The sequence below is a fragment of the Pogoniulus pusillus genome, chromosome 37 (genome assembly GCF_015220805.1).
Source record: "Pogoniulus pusillus isolate bPogPus1 chromosome 37, bPogPus1.pri, whole genome shotgun sequence".
Taxonomy (NCBI): domain Eukaryota; kingdom Metazoa; phylum Chordata; class Aves; order Piciformes; family Lybiidae; genus Pogoniulus; species Pogoniulus pusillus.
In genome coordinates, this window is record NC_087300.1 from 8101996 (window position 1) to 8119628 (window position 17633).

A 17633-nucleotide genomic window follows, 5' to 3' on the forward strand; every position below is an offset into this window, starting at 1 on the left:
CTCACAGGGCTGTGCTCCAGGCCCCTCCCCAGCCTTGCTGCCCTTCTCCAAACACCTTCCAGCATCTCAACATCTCTCTGCAATGGAGGAGCCCACAACTGGACACAGCACTGCAGGGGTGTCCTGAGCAGTACTGAGCACAGGGCCAGAAGAAGCTCCTTTGTCCTGCTGCCCACACTGCTCCTGAGCCAGCCCAGGATGCCATTGGCTCTGCTGCCCACCTGGGCACTGCTGCCTCAGCTTCAGCTCCTCTCTCCCAGCACCCCCAGGGTCCTCTCTGCCTGGCTGCTCTCAGCCACTCTGGCCCCAGCCTGTAGTGCTGCTTGGGGTTGTTGTGGCCAAAGTGTAGAACCCTGCCCTTGGCCTTGTTCAGTCTCATCCCCTTGGCCTCTGCCCACCCATGCAGCCTGGCCAGGTCCCTCTGCAGGGCTCTGCTACCCTCCAACAGCTCCACAGTTGCTCCTAGCTTGGTGTCATCTGCAAACTCACTGCTGCTGGACTCAATCCTCTGGTCCAGTTCATCAGTAAAGATGTTGAACAGGACTGTGCCCAGCACTGATCCCTGGGGCACACCACTGGTGCCAGCTGCCAGCTGCATGTGGCACCATTCACCACCACTCTCTGGGCCCAGCCTTCCAGCCAGTTATTGACCCATACTACCTCCCTGAGCAGCCTGTTCCAGTCTCTTCCCACCCTTACTGTGCAGAACTTCCTCCTGATGTCCAACCTAAGCCTCCCCTGCTCCAGTTTCAAATCACTGCTCCTTGTCCTGTCACTCCAAGCCCTTCTAAACAGTTGCTCCCCAGCCTGCCTGTAGGTCCCTTGCAGAGATTGAAAAGCAGCTCTAAGGTCCCCCCAGACAATCTTGAGCCCCCCAGATGCTGTAACAGCTTGGAAGTGGCCACAGCAAGGAGAGCACAGCCAGCAGGGCTCCGAGGGCAGAAGCAGAGGTCCTGTTTGTTAAGAGGATGTCCCAAGTGAGTGCACTTAGGTGTCAGGAGCAGGCTGTGGTAGGTTTGCTGGCTCCTTCTGAGGCTGTTTGGTCTGTGTCTGCCTTGGAGTGACTCTGTGTGTAATCATGGATTGTTTTGCTCTTTTGGGGAGATAGGTTCATTTGCCTTCGCTCCTTTCTAATGAAGGTCGAAAAGATATAACTAGAGCTGAGAAGGAAGAGGATAAAAGAGGCAAATCAGAAGAAGAGGCTCTTGTGACCAAAAGAGGGGAGCCAGTCAGGATCAAGATCTTCGAAGGAGGGTAAGTGTCTCGTTTTCTTTCTCTTGCTGTGTGGCAGCTAACTGCTAGCAATGGTGGCCAGGCAGGTGCCACGTGGAGGTGAGCAGAAGGCCAGAGACAGTTGGGTTGCAGCTGTGAAAACCTGGCCCTGGAGATCAGTAGACACTCCAGACTGCATTCCTTGTCTTTCTTTGAGGTGTCTTTAAGTTAGCAAGCTCCTCAGCCTCTCTTCTGAGTGGGTGGTCGAGGCAAGATGGCTAAAGAGCACTGACAGATTGGGTAGCTGTCTCTGATGGGACAGGGCTGTCCTCCACATCTTCTGGCTCCTGCTTCTCAAAGTCTTATCCCTGATGCTTGTAACCATTAGAAGGATCTGGGCAGATCTCTTTTTTTTTGATGTCTGGGTTTTGGGTGGGAGGGAGAAAAAGAAGGATTCTGTTGATGTGATTTGGATCCCACCCAACCAAAGCAGCTCAAACCGGAGTGGATGCGAGGTCTCGTTGGATGTCTCTTAACTCTTGGCTCCAGGTGGTTCAGAGCACTCTTCTCTAACCCAGCACTGCTCTAATGCTGCTGCTCATCTTCCAATAAATGAACCCACCCCAGCTGTTAAGTAGCAGCTGTGGGGTACAGTTCAAGGCCATCCCACCTGTGTGTTGCTGAGGGGGGTCAGAGAGATGGAAGAAATCCCTAGCAGGGTTCATCTGGTCTGCCCTTGCCATTGGGTGGTCTTGTTTTGGTGTGTTAGGAGAAGGCTTTACTTAGGCAGTGGTTGTGGTTTGCTGCCCTCACCAGTGGAGCTTTGCTTTTTGTCTTGAAACATTCCATCAGGAGATGATCAAAGTGGCTTAACCTGAGTGAGCAAAGCAGTGCTTTGGGAAAGGCAACCTGCTCGTTTGCTCGCCTCTCACCCAGACGTAGGCAGCCTGGGTCCAGCCCGGGTTTGGGTACATCAGCAGTGAGTAGTGAAGGTGAAGAGCTGCAGTGGTGGCAACCTGTAATGGTTATGGCCTCAAGTGATGGAAGGAGGGATCCAGGGGGTGGCAAATGAGCGACAGCCTGAGCCATGCCATGGGTTTGGTGAGCTGCCACCGCCCGCGGCACCGGTGGGGTTTTGTCACCCTGAAGCCGCTGAGAAGCCTCCAATGCCCCTCAACCACCTTGGCCCAGAGCTGTGACTGCTTCAGAGGGACTCTGTTAGGAGGAGAGCAAATCTCCCTGCCCCTCCCTGAGCAGCTCTGCAGAGGGTTTCTGGGGAGAGGTGCGGGGGTGCTGGCTGCTGCCCACCTGCCCCTGCCGAGGCGCTGGCACGGGGAGCCTGCCCGCAGCCCCCAGCCCCACACAGTGCCTGCAGAGCCACAGTTGCTGAAGGACAGACACGGAATGGAGCAGCTTCTCCAGCATCTTCTGTGGAAGCCACCATCAGGGGAGGCATTAGTCATGCTGAACGTCTGCTCGGGTCTATTTTGGAGCTGCCGTGGCACGGGCTGAAGGCAGACATCCTTCTGGGTGGGAGACAGGAATGCAGGAGCTGCTTAGTGCCAGGCACAGGCACGGGTGGAACACAGCAGGCTGCAGAAAGACATCTGAGATCTGAGCTGCCCAGCACAGGCGCTGCGAGGAGGTCAGGCAGGACAGGCTGTTCCCCCCCAGGGGCTCGCTGTGAACCTGCTGCTCCTCCATGTCTCCTTCCCTCAGGGTTTCTGGTGTCCAAGCGATCAGCCTCAGCAGCTTGTGGCCACCAGGATGTTCCCTTGCAGGGAAGGGGTAAGCCTGCAGGGTGATTTGTGCCAGGTGCTGAATGGCTCAGCCTCTTACCTGGCCATCCTCTGTGCCAGGTGCTGAATGGCTCACCCTCTTTCCTTGATGTTCTCTGTGCCAGGTGCTGAATGGCTCAGCCTCTTTCCTGGTTGTTCTCTGTGCCAGGTGCTGAATGGCTCAGCCCCTTTCCTGGTTGTTCTCTGTGCCAGGTGCTGAATGGCTCACCCTCTTTCCTGGTCGTTCTCTGCCAGGTGCTGAATGGCTCAGCCTCTTTCCTTATCATCCTCTGTGCCAGGTGCTGAATGGCTCAGCCCCTTTCCTTGATGTTCTCTGTGCCAGGTGCTGAATGGCTCAGCCCCTTTCCTGGTTGTTCTCTGTGCCAGGTGCTGAATGGCTCACCCTCTTTCCTGGTCGTTCTCTGCCAGGTGCTGAATGGCTCAGCCCCTTTCCTTATCATCCTCTGTGCCAGGTGCTGAATGGCTCAGCCTCTTTCCTGGTTGTTCTCTGTGCCAGGTGCTGAATGGCTCAGCCTCTTTCCTGGTTGTTCTCTGTGCCAGGTGCTGAATGGCTCAGCCTCTTCCCTGGCCACCTCTGGAGAATACTCTACACAAAGTCCATCCATTCTCCAAACTCTCTTTCACTATCTTCTTTCTTTCCCTCCCATAAAAACCTCCTCCTCCTCTCACTTCTGCCCTTGTTTGCTGGCTCCACATGGTCTGCTGCTGGCTGGACCCATCCTTTCACGGGGATGCAGCTGGGTTCAGATCTCTGGGAGCCATCCCATGCATTATTGCTTCACATAAGGGAGGACCTGAAATGTTCCCACTAAAGGTGAACCTCCTGCAGCTTTTACTTCCTTCTTGCCCTCAGTTTTCGTTTCCTCTGAGCTCTTGCCTTTCTGACTGCCATGTTCAACACTTGCTCTTCCCTCTGTACAGCCTCCAGGCTTCCCCAATCCCTGCTGCAGCTTTCCCTCATTGCTACACTGGTTAAAGCCCTGCCAGGAGCAGCTCTGCTGCTGTGCAGCCTTCCAGCTAGAGTCACATTTCTGGGCTTTCAGAGGAGAGCAGGCAGGGCAGATCTCATTCTTTGCTCACACTCACTGCCCATTTTAACAGGAACAAGCCAAGGAAGCCAGCAGAGGCTGCTGGAGCACGTGGGGCAGGTTGTCTTCTTGTGAAGCCTCTGTTTTGGAGATGCCCCCTGCCAGGCTATGACCATGGAATGCTGCTGCGTTGTCTTTGCCCTCTGGGAAGTGCAGCTGCAGAGCCTTTGAGCCTTGAGATGCTTGGCTTTAGGGTCGAGGCTTAGTAATGCCATGCATCAGGTGTGTGTGGGTCCAGTTTCATCCCCCAGCACTCTTTCCATGAGGGATGTCAGCTGTCCCCTGTGCTGCCATCCCAGGATGTGAGGTAGCAGTCACTGGGGATGGGCTGGGTAGTGGTGCTCAGCTCCTGCTGCCTTGCTACCTGCCTTGGCAGAAGAGCATCTGCAGTCCCTTTGTTTCGTGCCTCTGGTGTCTCGGGGACCACAGGAGGGATGTGTGTGTGTGGTTCTGCTTTGGCTGTTCCACAGAGGAGGGATCCAGGGAACTTTCTGCTGGGCTCCTGCTTAAAGAACAAATTCCCTGTGGAGAGTGAGCCTTAAGGTCCCTCCATAACTCCTTTCAGCAGGAGCTTTTTGCTGGCAACCCTGACACTTCCTAAGGCTGGATGCAGCTCCACTACAACCAGCATTCCCCCATCCTCCACCACACACACTTGGCTGCAAGGTGTGGGAGTTGTTTAACACCCCATGGCCAGGCTGGACACTGTGCAGCCCCCTCGGGGTGGGTTTGGGGAGGCTGTGCCATTAAGCAGTGTTTAGACTCCTGAAGGAGCTGATAGAAATATCCATTGGACTCCTCCTGAGGGATGTGGTGGCTTTGAGCAGGGAAGATGATCCTTGAAGGTCAAGCTGGCCAGCAGTGCTCCAGCAGCATCGTGACTCCTTGGTGGCTCTGGGTCACCTTCATCAATCTCTGCTCTGGGGCTCTGGAGGCACCAGAACCATTCTGAAATCTGACATCATGAAACTGTAGATTGGTATCGACCTGACTGGAGGGGGAGGTCTGTGATGGCATCGTGGTCTGCTCAGGGAAATATTGCCTGGTTGTGGTGCATTAGCACTGCCAGGGGGAAATCTGAGCCTGGTGGGGCAGGTCCAGTCAATATCTCTTCTTCTTCTCTTCCGTGGCTGAACTCTCAGTGCTTTTGTGGGGCTTGTTGCAACTGGTAGGGAAAGCAGCACCAAGGGATAGGAGATTAAACTCCACTAACCTTAACTGGCATTCCCAGAGCAGTGTCATGTGAAATGAAAACTGGGGGGGGGGGGAGGGGACAGAGAGTCTGCTCAGCTGGTTTGCTGGTGACCCCAAACTGGGAGGCTTGGCTGGGTGCTGTGTGGGCATCCAGTGAGACCTGGGCAGACAGAGCTGGGCAGAGAGGAACCAAATGAGGTTCAAGAAAACCAATGAGGTTCAACAGGGACAAGTGCAGAGTCCTGCACCTGGGGAGGAAAAATAAACTGCAGCAGTGCAGGCTGGGAGGTGACTGCTGGAGAGCAGCCCCAAGGAGAGGGACCTGGCAGTGCTGGGGGAGAACATCCCTGGCACAGCAATGTGCCCTGGGAGCCAAGAGGCCAATGGGATCCTGGGGGGCATTAAGCAGAGTGTGCCCAGCAGATCAAGGGAGGTTCTCCTCTGCCTCTGCTCTCCCTGGTGAGATCTCATCTTGAGCACTGCCTTCAGTTTGGGGCTCCCCAGTTGAAGAGGGACAGGGATCTGCTGGAGAGAGTCCAAGGGAGGGCTGTGAGGATGATGAGGGGACTGGAGCACTGCCTGGTGAGGAGAGGCTGAGGGCCCTGGGGCTGAGAGTCTGGAGAGGAGAAGCCTGAGAGGGGATTGGATCAATGTCTGTAACTCTCTGAGGGCTGGGGGTCAGCAGGGGGGGACAGGCTCTGCTCACTGCTCCCTGGCACAGGACAAGCAGCAGTGGATGGAAGCTGCAGCACAGGAGGTGCCAGCTCAGCACAAGGGCAACTTCTTGCCTGGAAGGGTCCCAGAGCCCTGGCACAGGCTCTGCCAGAGCTTTGTCTCCATGCCATGAGGCTGCTCATGGGATTTTAGGCAGGTGGGCAGACCATGGAGCCTGTCTAGTGAGAGACCTTCCCCTGGGCTGGAGGAAACTGGAGCAGCCTTGGGGCTGGTTGATCAGCCTGGAACACAATTGCTGATTAGAGGATAGAAAATCCCCAACCAACCTTCGGGGGCTGCCTTAGCTGGGTGCAAACCTCCCTTCCCCCAGCTCCTGCCCCTGTGGACTGGCTGGGACCTGGGGTGTGCTCCCCTGGGCTGAGCTCACTGCGTTTCTGTGCCCGGCCACAGGAGCTGCAGCCCCCAGCAGCCACTCACACACCTCGTGGAAAATCCCTGGCACAGCAGCAGCAGAGTTCTGGTACCCCCAGCCCAGCCCCTGAGAAAGCCTCTCTGATAGCCAAGCAAAGGTTCTCAGCATGTAACTCCAAACCCTTCCCTTCAGGGGATTTCCTTTGCTGCTCAGCTGAGGGCTGACAATTCTCCACATGTACTTTGGAAGGAGTCATTTCTCCCCAGGGCAGCAGCTTGGGCATGCTCCTGGAGCCGGGAAGGGGAATCTCAGCCAGCTGCTGTGTCCACCAGTGTGAGCTCATTGACCTGCAAACCTGCTGGGATCCTGCAGGCACCACACTTCAGGGCCTCCCGTGGGTGTAGAGCTCTGTGGAGCTGGGCTGGTGTTGAAGAGCAATCTGCCAACCTGGACCTGCCCCTGTGTGGTCTGCCCAAGGGGATCCTGTTTAAGCAGGGAGCTGAAACCCAACGACCTCTGGAGGTCACTGAATCACAGATCACAGAATCACAGAATCACAGAATCACAGACTCAAGCAGGCTGGAAGAGAGCTCCAAGCTCAGCCAGCCCAACCTAGCACCCAGCCCTGCCCAACCAACCAGACCATGGCACTAAGTGCCCCAGCCAGGCTTGGCTGCAACACCTCCAGCCACACAGACTCCACCACCTCCCTGGGCAGCCCATTCCAATGCCAATCACTCTCTCTGACAACAACTTCCTAACAACATCCAGCCTAGACCTGCCCTGGCACAGCTTCAGGCTGTGTCCCCTTCTTCTGGCCCTGGCTGCCTGGCAGCAGAGCCCAACCCCACCTGGCTACAGCCTCCCTGCAGGCAGCTGCAGGCAGCAATGAGCTCTGCCCTGAGCCTCCTCTGCTGCAGGCTGCACCCCCCCAGCTCCCTCAGCCTCTCCTCACAGGGCTGTGCTCCAGGCCCCTCCCCAGCCCTGCTGCCCTTCTCCAAACACCTTCCAGCACCTCAACATCTCTCTAGAATTCAGGAGCCCAGAACTGGACACAGCACTGCAGGGGTGGCCTGAGCAGTGCTGAGCACAGGGGCACAAGAACCTCCCTTGTCCTGCTGCCCACACTGCTCCTGAGCCAGCCCAGGATGCCATTGGCTCTGCTGCCCACCTGGGCACTGCTGCCTCCTCTGCAGCTCCTGTCTGCCAGCACCCCCAGCTCCCTCTCTGCCTGGCTTTCACGGTTTGAAGGGACTTATAAGATCAGCCAGTTCCATGGGCAAGGACACCTCACACCAGATCAGGTTGCTCAGAGCCACGTCCAGAAATGAGGCTTCCACCACCTCCCTGGGCAACCTGTGCCAGTATCTCACCAACCTCACTGTAAAGAGCTTCTTACTAATGTCTAATCTGAATCTCCCCTCCTGTAGTTCAGATTCATTCTCCCCAGTCCTATCACTACCTAACTCCTTTAAATGTCCCTCTCCAGCTTTTCTGTAGCCCCTTCAGGTACTGGAAGGCCACAATAAAGTCTCCTCAGAGCTCTGCTCTTCTTCTCTTTTCTCTCCTCTCCTCTCCTCTCCTCTCCTCTCCTCTCCTCTCCTCTCCTCTCCTCTCCTCTCCTCTCCTCTCCTCTCCTCTCCTCTCCTCTCCTCTCCTCTCCTCTCCTCTCCTCTCCTCTCCTCTCCTCTCCTCTCCTCTCCTCTCCTCTCCTCTCTTCCCCTTCCCTTCCCTTCCCTTCCCTTCCCTTCCCTTCCCTTCCCTTCCCTTCCCTTCCCTTCCCTTCCCTTCCCTTCCCTTCCCTCCTCTCCTCTCCTCTCCTCTCCTCTCCTCTCCTCTCCTCTCCTCTCCTCTCCTCTCCTCTCCTCTCCTCTCCTCTCCTCTCCTCTCCTCTCCTCTCCTCTCCTCTCCTCTCCTCTCCTCTTCTCTTCTCTCCTCTTCTCTCCTCTCTTCCCCTTCCCTTCCCTTCCCTTCCCTTCCCTTCCCTTCCCTTCCCTTCCCTTCCCTTCCCTCCTCTCCTCTCCTCTCCTCCCTTCCCTTCCCACCCCTACCATTCTGTGCTTCTGTGATTCTGCTGCTTCCTCAGCTCCTAGATACAAGCAATGAATTCCTTTAATTCCCATTTTCAAGTGAAAAGGATTTTCCTCAGGCCCTGCTCACCATGGAGTGGGAAATTGCTGTTGGAACCTTTCCCACAGGGCTGCTGGTGCCAGACTGGCCACTTGCTGGTGGTGTGAGCATGCTGTGGGCTTTGGTTGCTGCACTTCCCTTGATTTGAGAGGTGCAGTGATGTGGTGAGGTAGGGAAGGGCTTTTCTCCCAAGGAACAAGCTTTAGGACCAGAGGAAGCAGCCTCAGGTTGCCCCAGGGGAGGTTTAGCTTGGATATGAGGAGCAGTTTCTCCCCCTGAAGGGTTGTGAAGCCCTGGAAGGTGCTGCCCAGGGCAGTGGTGGAGTCTCCATTCATGGAAGGGTTTTAAAGCTGTGGGGCTGTGCTTTAGTGGTGGCCTGGCAGTGCTGGCTTAAGGGTTGGCTGGGATGATCTTAGAGGTCTTTTCCAACCAAAGTGCTTCCATGGCTCTGTGGCATTGCTGTGCTGCCTTTGGGCAGCCCTGTGGCTGCACTGCCCACCTGAGGATCTGACCCTGCCTGCCTCTAGCTGCTCCCTGAAATGTGGTTTCACATTCTCAGTATCAGCTTCAGCACAGGTCTTGGTGCTGCTTCTGCAAAGGGCTTCCCAAAACCAAGAGAGTTCCTGATGGGTGGAAGATTTTGCTCATAATATCCTCCATCAGCTTCCCCTTTTCCTCAGCTGCTCTCCTCCCCTCAGCTTCCTTCTTCTTAGCAGGAGGAAAAACTTCTTTGGTGTGAGGCTGCTGCAGCCCTGGAGCAGGCTGCCCAGAGAGGTTGTGGAGTCTTCTTCTCTGGAGACTTTCCAAACCCACCTGGATCTGTTCCTGTGTGACCTGGCAGAAAAGGACCTGGAGGTGGTAATTGACCAGCACCTGAATGTGAGCCAGCAGTGTGCCCAGGGGCAAGGAAAGCCAAAGGCATCCTGGCTGGGATCTGGAATGCTGTGGCCAGCAGCAGCAGGGAGGGGATTGTCCCCTTGGAGTCTGCTCTGGTGAGGGCACAGCTGGAGTGTGGTGTTCAGTGTTGGGCACCTCAGTACAGGAAGGCTGTGGAGGTGCTGGAGCCAGTGCAGAGCAGGGCAAGGAAGCTGTGAAGGGCCTGGGGAGTGAATCTGCTGAGGAGAGACTGAAGGAGCTGGGGATGGGTAGTGGGAAAGAGAGGAGGCTGAGGGCAGAGCTCAGCACTGCCTGCAGCTACCTGACAGGAGGCTGTGCAGAGGCTGCTGCTGGTCTCTGCTGCCAGGTAAATGGTGATGGAACAGGAGGGAATGGCCTCAAGCTGCCTCTGGGGAGGTTCAGACTGGATATAAGGAAACATTTTTCTTCCCAGCAAGAGTGGTCAGGGAGTGGAATGAGCTGCCCAGGGAGGTGGTGGAGTCCCCAACCCTGGATGTTGTTAAAGGTCATTTGGCTGTGGTGCTTGGGGCCATGAGTGAACTTTATGTGGTGCTTTAGGATGAACTTCATAGAGCAGGGCTCTGGGTTGGGCTTGGTGCTCCTGAGAGGCTCTTCCACTGGAGTGTTTCTGTGAGTCTGTGCCCTGCCCTGGGTGATCCTGCTCTGGATGATCTCCAGAGGCCTCTTCCAACCCTTACCATTCTCTGCTTCTCTGATTCTCCAGACTAACCAGCCCCAGCTCTCAGCCTCTCCTCATATCACAGTATCACAGTATCACACAGTATCACCAAGGTTGGAAGAGACCTCACAGCTCATCAAGTCCAACCCTTTAGCACAGAGCTCAAGGCCAGACCATGGCACCAAGTGCCACGTCCAGTCCTGCCTTGAACAGCTCCAGGGACGGCGACTCCACCACCTCCCCGGGCAGCCCATTCCAGTGTCCAATGACTCTCTCAGGGAAGAACTTTCTCCTCACCTCGAGCCTAAATCTCCCCTGGCACAGCCTGAGGCTGTGTTCTCTTGTTCTGGTGCTGGCCACCTGAGAGAAGAGAGCAACCTCCTCCTGGCCACAACCTCCCCTCAGGTAGTTGCAGACAGCAATAAGGTCTCCCCTGAGCCTCCTCTTCTCCAGGCTAACCAATCCCAGCTCCCTCAGCCTCTCCTCGTAGGGCTGTGCTCAAGGCCTCTCCCCAGCCTCGTTGCCCTTCTCTGGACACGCTCAAGCATCTCAATGTCCCTCCTAAACTGGGGGGCCCAGAACTGAACACAGCACTCAAGGTGTGGTCTAAGCAGTGCAGAGTACAGGGGCAGAATGACCTCCCTGCTCCTGCTGGCCACACCATTGCTGATGCAGGCCAGGATGCCACTGGCTCTCTTGGCCACCTGGGCACACTGCTGGCTCATGTTCAGAGGTGTTCTGGTCCCCTCAGCATCCCAGTGGCCCCGGGAAGCTGAGGCCCCTTTGAGCACCATACAGTTCCACTCTGGTTTTTCTCTCTCCATAGCACAAGCAGAGCACATTTTCAGCCTGAGCAGGTAACAGTCCTGAGGAGACAAGGCACAGGGTGGCAATTCAGGAAGGATGAGTTTGGGGATGGTGACAAGATGAAAGAGAGAAATGGTTTGAGCAGGCAGGGAGCAAAGCTGCTCAGGGGAGAGCTTCAGGAATAGCAGCAGAGGATGATAGGAACTAGGGAGGGAATCATTTCCCACCAGAAGGAATCTGAGCTTTTGGCTGTGAAAAGCAGTGCAGCTTTACACTCAAAGAGCCTTGAAAGCTAAGAGAAACAAAAGGGTTGATTTGGAGTCTGCAAGAAAGCTGGGGAGGGACTTCTGACAGGGGGCTGGGAGTGCCAGGATGAGGGACAATGGCTTTGAGCTGGGAGAGAGGAGAGTGAGAGTGGAGATGAGGAGGAAATGGTTGAGAGTGAGAGTGGTGAGAGACTGGCACAGGTTGAGGGTGGTGAGACCCTGGCACAGGCTGAGGGTGCTGAGACCCTGGCACAGGTTTCCCAGGGAGGTTGTGGAGCACAGAAGCACAGAATGGGATCAAAGATCCCATTCTGTGCTTCTGTGCTCCACAACCTCCCTGAAGGTGCTCAGGACCAGGTTGGATGAGACCTTGAGCAAGCTGTGCTGGTGGGAGGTGTCCCTGCCCATGGCATGGGGTTGGAATTGGATGAGCTTTAAGGTCCCTTCCAGCCCAGCCCATTCTGTGTTGATTCTGTGACTTGGAGCAAATGCTTTTGTTCTCCCCATAATATCTCTGCTTGAAACTCTGGATATATTTTCTTGGTAATTTTGGCTTTAATTGGGAAAAAAAAAATCCCCTGGCAACTGGAGAGGCAACCAAAGCCAACAATGAGTCCTTCTTGCCTTTCTGTCCAGGGAATTTTTGCTTGGATCAAGAGCAGCAAAGTAGAGGGCAGGAATCAGTGCATGGAAGAGGAGGAGAGGGAGAAGTTCGCAGGGGGAGGCTCACAGAGTCCCAGGATGCCAGGTTGGAAGGGACCCCAAGGATCATCTGCTCCAACCTTTCCAGGTGGTGGTGGTGGTGGTGCAGCTGCAGTGAGCTGCCCCAGCAATCTGCCAGGCTGACTCTGAAAACTGCCCAGTGCAGAGGACTCCACTGCTGCCCGTGAGGAAGCATTTTCTTGTGGGGCCCAATGGGAATGTCCCCAGCAGTAGCTTCTCATAGATTCATAGAATCATAGAATCAAGCAGGTTGGAAGAGAGCTCCAAGCTCAACCAGTCCAACCTAGCACCCAGCCCTATCCAATCAACCAGACCATGGCACTAAGTGCCTCACAGCAGCAGTGAGGAACAGCTGAGGGACCTGGGATTGCTCAGCCTGGAGAAGAGGAGGCTGAGGGAGAACTCATTGCTCTCTACAGCTCACTGAAAGGAGGCTGGAGCCAGGTGGAAGTCAGGTTCTTCTCCCAAGGGAATAGTCACAGGACAGGAGGAAGCAGCCTCAAGCTGCATCAAGAGAGGTTTAGGGGGGACATGAGGAACAGTTTTGTTACTGAAAGAGTAGTCAGGGCATGGAGCAGGCTGCCCAAGGCACTGGTGGAGTCTCCATCCCTGAGTCACAGACTCACAGAATGAAGCAGGTTGGAAAAGACCTCTGAGATCATTGAGTCCAACCTAGCACCCAGCAGCTTCTCATCAACTAACCCCTGGCACTGAGTGCCTCCTGCAGCCTCCTTCAAACACCTCCAGCCACACAGACTCCACCACCTCCCTGGGCAGCCCATTCCAATGCCAATCACTCTCTCTGACAACAACTTCCTCTAACATCCAGCCTCAACCTGCCCTGCCACAGCTTCAGGCTGGGTCCCCTTCTTCTGTTGCTGGCTGCCTGGCAGCAGAGGCCAACCCCACCTGGCTACAGCCTCCCTGCAGGTAGTTGTAGACAGCTACCTTGTGAAAAGAGATTCTCCACCCTCCTGGCAGCCTCCCTTTATGCCCTGGTCCACAGTGATAAGGTCTCCCCTGAGCCTTCTCTTTTGCAGGCTGAACAAAGTCAGCCCTCAGCCTTTCCCCAGGGCTCTGAGCCTTCCTGTGGCAGTGCAGAGAGCAGCAAAGCAAAGGTGTAAGTGGTTTGACTCCCTCCTTGGACACCTCAGCCTGTCTGCTTGCTTGGAGCTGCTGCTGAGATGTGTTAGATAAGAGCTGGTGTGTCTGGGAGAGCTGACAGATTTCCTTTCAGAGGGAAGGAGTGGGATGGCTCTGTAACAGTGCCAGTTCCTGGACCTGCCACTCAGCAGATGGTGCCATGTGCCAGGAGCTCTTGTATAAGTAACCTTGTATAATATAGAAGTAACCTCAGGTTATTAGCTTTAAAACAGGTTATTAATTCGTGTTGGGAGCAGCTTCTGGTTGTGTAACCACCAGGGAAGCAGCCTGCAAGTGTTGTGCCTTTGGAAGAGAGCTCAGGGCTCAGCACATTTTATTGTCCCTGGGTTTATGATAAGTAACCTGGGAGCTGAGACATCCTCTGGAGCCTTTCTCCAGGCTCTGTGCAGTGCAAATTTCAGTGCTTTGCTTGGGAGAGACCTTTAAGATTATCTCATCCAACTGTTAACCCCACACTGCCTGCTCCACCACTGAGCCATGTCTCTCAGCACCACATCTGTGCTGTTTCTCAGGTCCTTCAGACCACCCCTGGAGTGCTGTGTCCAGTTCTGGGCTCCTCCATTGCAGAGAGATGTTGAGGTGCTGGAAGGTGTTTGGAGCAGGGCAGCAAGGCAGGGGAGGGGCCTGGAGCAGAGCCCTGTGAGGAGAGGCTGAGGGAGCTGGGGGGGTGCAGCCTGCAGCAGAGGAGGCTCAGGGCAGAGCTCATTGCTGCCTGCAGCTGCCTGCAGGGAGGCTGTAGCCAGGTGGGGTTGGGCTCTGCTGCCAGGCAGAAGGGGACCCAGCCTGAAGCTGTGGCAGGGCAGGTTGAGGCTGGATGTTAGAGGAAGTTGTTGTCAGAGAGAGTGATTGGCACTGGAATGGGCTGCCCAGGGAGGTGGTGGAGTCTGTGTGGCTGGAGGTGTTTGAAGGAGGCTGCAGGAGGCACTCAGTGCCAGGGGTTAGTTGATGAGAAGCTGCTGGGTGCTAGGTTGGGCTGGATGATCTCAGAGGTCTTTTCCAACCTGGTTCATTCTGTGAGTCTGTGACTCAGGGATGGAGACTCCACCAGTGCCTTGGGCAGCCTGCTCCATGCCTTGACTACTCTTTCAGTGACAAAATTGTTCCTCATGTCCCCCCTAAACCTCTCTTGATGCAGCTTGAGGCTGCTTCCTCCTGTCCTGTGACTATTCCCTTGGGAGAAGAACCTGACTTCCACCTGGCTCCAGCCTCCTTTCAGTGAGCTGCAGAGAGCAATGAGGTCTCCCTCAGCCTCCTCTTCTCCAGGCTAAGCAATCCCAGGTCCCTCAGCTGTTCCTCACTGCTGCTGTGGCCTGGAACCATTACAGCCTTTCTTTGGACATTGCTTTGAGCTGCAGCAAGGCCAAATGGCAGCTCCTGCACTTGGGCCAAGCAAGGCTACAGGCCTGGGGCAGTGTGGCTGGAAACTGTCAGCAGAAAGGGACCTGGAGGTGGTAATTGACCAGCACCTGAATGTGAGCCAGCAGTGTGCCCAGGTGGCAAGGAAAGCCAAAGGCATCCTGGCTGGGATCTGGAATGCTGTGGCCAGCAGCAGCAGGGAGGGGATTGTCCCCTTGGAGTCTGCTCTGGTGAGGGCACAGCTGGAGTGTGGTGTTCAGTGTTGGGCACCTCAGTACAGGAGGGCTGTGGAGGTGCTGGAGCCAGTGCAGAGCAGGGCAAGGAAGCTGTGAAGGGCCTGGGGAGTGAATCTGCTGAGGAGAGACTGAAGGAGCTGGGGATGGGTAGTGGGAAAGAGAGGAGGCTGAGGGCAGAGCTCAGCACTGCCTGCAGCTACCTGACAGGAGGTTGTGCAGAGGCTGCTGCTGGTCTCTGCTGCCAGGTAAATGGTGATGGAACAGGAGGGAATGGCCTCAAGCTGCCTCTGGACATTAGGATAATTTTCTTCCCAGCAAGAGTGTTCAGGGACTGGAATGAGCTGCCCAGGGAGGTGGTGGAGTCCCCAACCCTGGATGTGTTTAAAGTCCTTTGGCTGTGGTGCTTGGGGCTCTGACTTAGGCTGCACCTTGCAGGGCAGGGCTCTGGGTTGGGCTTGGTGCTCCTGAGGGGCTTTGCCAGCCTGAGTGTTTCTGTGGCCCTGTGGCATTGTTGCCTTGGTCCTGCTGGTTGCACTGTCCCCATGCTGCCTCCTTTGGTTTGCCCTTTCAGATGCAGGTACAGACATCCCCATGGAACCCTGCACGTTTCAGCCAGCTGAGCCTGGTCCCACTCTCTGTTGCCCTCCCAGCCCTGAGGCAGCTGGACACAAGCATCTTGGCAGGGCACAGCCCCTGTGCTCCTCATGCTTCGGGCATGGTGGTGAGTGAGCAGCCCTGCACCACCTGCCCCTTGGCTCTGGAGTGCAGGATGTGCCCATGTGCCCACAGCCCAGAGCTGGCCTTTGCTGCCAGCTGTGTTTGCACACACACAGTGTGGGCACACTGCTGGCTCCTCTGCAGCCTCTCTCTCCCAGCACCCCCAGCTCCCTCTCTGCCTGGCTGCTGGTTTACTCTGCAGCTTATCCTGGTTTTCCCAGGAGACTTGACAAGCACAGAAGGATTTAGTCTAGGTTGTGGTCTGCTTTTCCTTCTCATTTTCCCGTGAGGGATTCTTGCCTCTCTCTCCCCAGCCCACTTCCCTTACACTTCCTGCTGGCAGGCACTTGCAGTGCAGCTCGATGCTGATTTCCCACAGGCAGTCGTTACCAATCATCAGCTCCAGTTTCCTGCCTGACCTTGTGTGGGATGCTGAACTTTCTGCAGGAATTTCTTTCCTCCTGAAAGTCAAGATCCCTGTTAGCATCCTGCCAGCCAGCCCAGGAACTTCCCCAGCCTGCAATGGTGAGGCTGAGTGTGCTGCTTTGGTGCTGCTCTTCCTAAGCCCAGCATTCCCAGCTGGGTTTTCCCAGCTTCTTGCCCCACTCAGCATTGACTTTCATCTTCTCTGTGTTACACAAAGAGAAGAATTCCCATTTGCTTTCCATCCAGATCACCACAAATGCAACTTTAGGGCCAGTAGCAAGCAAGAAAATGTCTTTGATGCTTTGCACAGCTGCTTGGGGTTACCTGCCTGAGGCAAAGCAGGAGAGAAGAGCAATGAAGGTGGTGAAGGGTCTGGAGAACAGGGATGGGGAGAGGCAGGTGGGGGAGCTGGGGGTGTGTAGTCTGGAGGAGATGATCTGGGCTGTCAGGGGCCCCTGGCTGTCGTCTGGAGAACTCCTGCTGGTGCTGAAGGACAAAAGCAACACAGTATTGCCCTGCATGCAGCCTCTCCTCACCAGGCAATGCTCCAGTCCCCTCATCATCCTCATGGCTCTCTGCTGGACTCTCTCCAGCAGTTCCTGTCCCTCTTCAACTGGGGAGGCCAAAACTGAAGGCACTACTCAAGATGAGGTCTCAGCAGGGCAGAGTAGAGGGTAAGGAGAAGCTCCCTTGGTCTGCTGGACACACTCTGCTTAATGCCCCCCAGGACCCCATTGCCCCTCTTGGCCCCCAGGGCACATTGCTGTGCCATGGATGTTCTCCCCCAGCACTGCCAGGTCCCTCTCCTTGGGGCTGCTCTCCAGCAGTCACCTACCAGCCTGTGCTGCTGCAGTTTGTTATCCCTCCCCAGGTGCAGGACTCTGCACTTGTCCCTGTTGAACCTCATCTGGTCCCTCTGTGCCCAGCTCTGTCTGCCCAGGTCTCACTGGAGGCTGCAAGCCTGCAGCTGGATCAGCCAAGTCCAACCCCTGCCAGAGCAGGAGCAGAGGATCCAGCACAGGTCACACAGGGACACATCCAGACAGGGCTGGGAAAGCTCCAGGGACTCCACAACCTCTGTGTGCAGCTCCAGGGCCCCAGCACCCTCACACCAAAGAAGCTTCTTCTCCTCTTCAGATGGCACCTCCTGGCTTCCAGACTGTGCCCCTTTGTGCTGGGGTTTGCTCTTCCCTGACTCAGCCTCTCCAGCTCTGCAATCCACTGGGTGGGAAGGCTGCAGAAGGAGACTTTCTGAGCAGCTTCCCTTAGGCTCAGCCAGTTCTTACCCTCTGCAGCTGCAGGCAGCCTCTGCTGCATGGAGCTGGAACTTCTAAAAGCCCTTGAAGAGATTCCAAGGGCTGTGCAAGCAGTTAGAACCCTGATGGTCAAAGAGAGCCAGACCTGACTGCTGCTGACTCAGTCTGTGGCTGCAAGATGACTCTGAGGGGATGACTCTGACCTGGCTTTTGGGGACTTCCTTCTCTGTCCCTTTCTAGTGATGGAATAAAAAGGACTTTGGAGGAGGCAGAGCTCTTCTGAAGGCAGCTGCCAGGCTGCTTCCTCTTTGATGGGGGCTTTTTGGGGGGGCTTTTTTAGTCTTAATGGAGTCATAGAATGATTAAGGTTGGGAAAGTCCTCTAAGGTCATCAAGTCCAACCTGATTTTCAGTTCTCTTGCGTAGCAACCACCACAGAATCCTGCTGCTGCCAGATGGGATGGGAGAATCTTGGCAACATTCAGCATGAAGGGAATGACAGAGGTCTGAGAGCTCTCAGATCTTCCATGCACCTGCTTTTAGCAGGGGGGTGGACTTGGTAATCTCCAGAGGTCACTTCCAATTGCCACCAAGCTG

At 55.7% G+C, this 17633-nt stretch overlaps 1 protein-coding gene across 5 annotated transcripts in view; it reads left to right on the plus strand.

Moving 5' to 3' along the window:
- HIVEP3 (HIVEP zinc finger 3) overlaps positions 1-17633 on the plus strand; it is a 497619-nt gene that overhangs the window by 392300 nt on the left and 87686 nt on the right. For all 5 annotated transcript variants that reach the window (XM_064172675.1, XM_064172676.1, XM_064172677.1 and 2 more), the window contains one exon: positions 1109-1254. In XM_064172675.1, coding sequence (XP_064028745.1) covers positions 1109-1254 — 146 coding nt within the window. The remainder of the gene's footprint in view (positions 1-1108; positions 1255-17633) is intronic.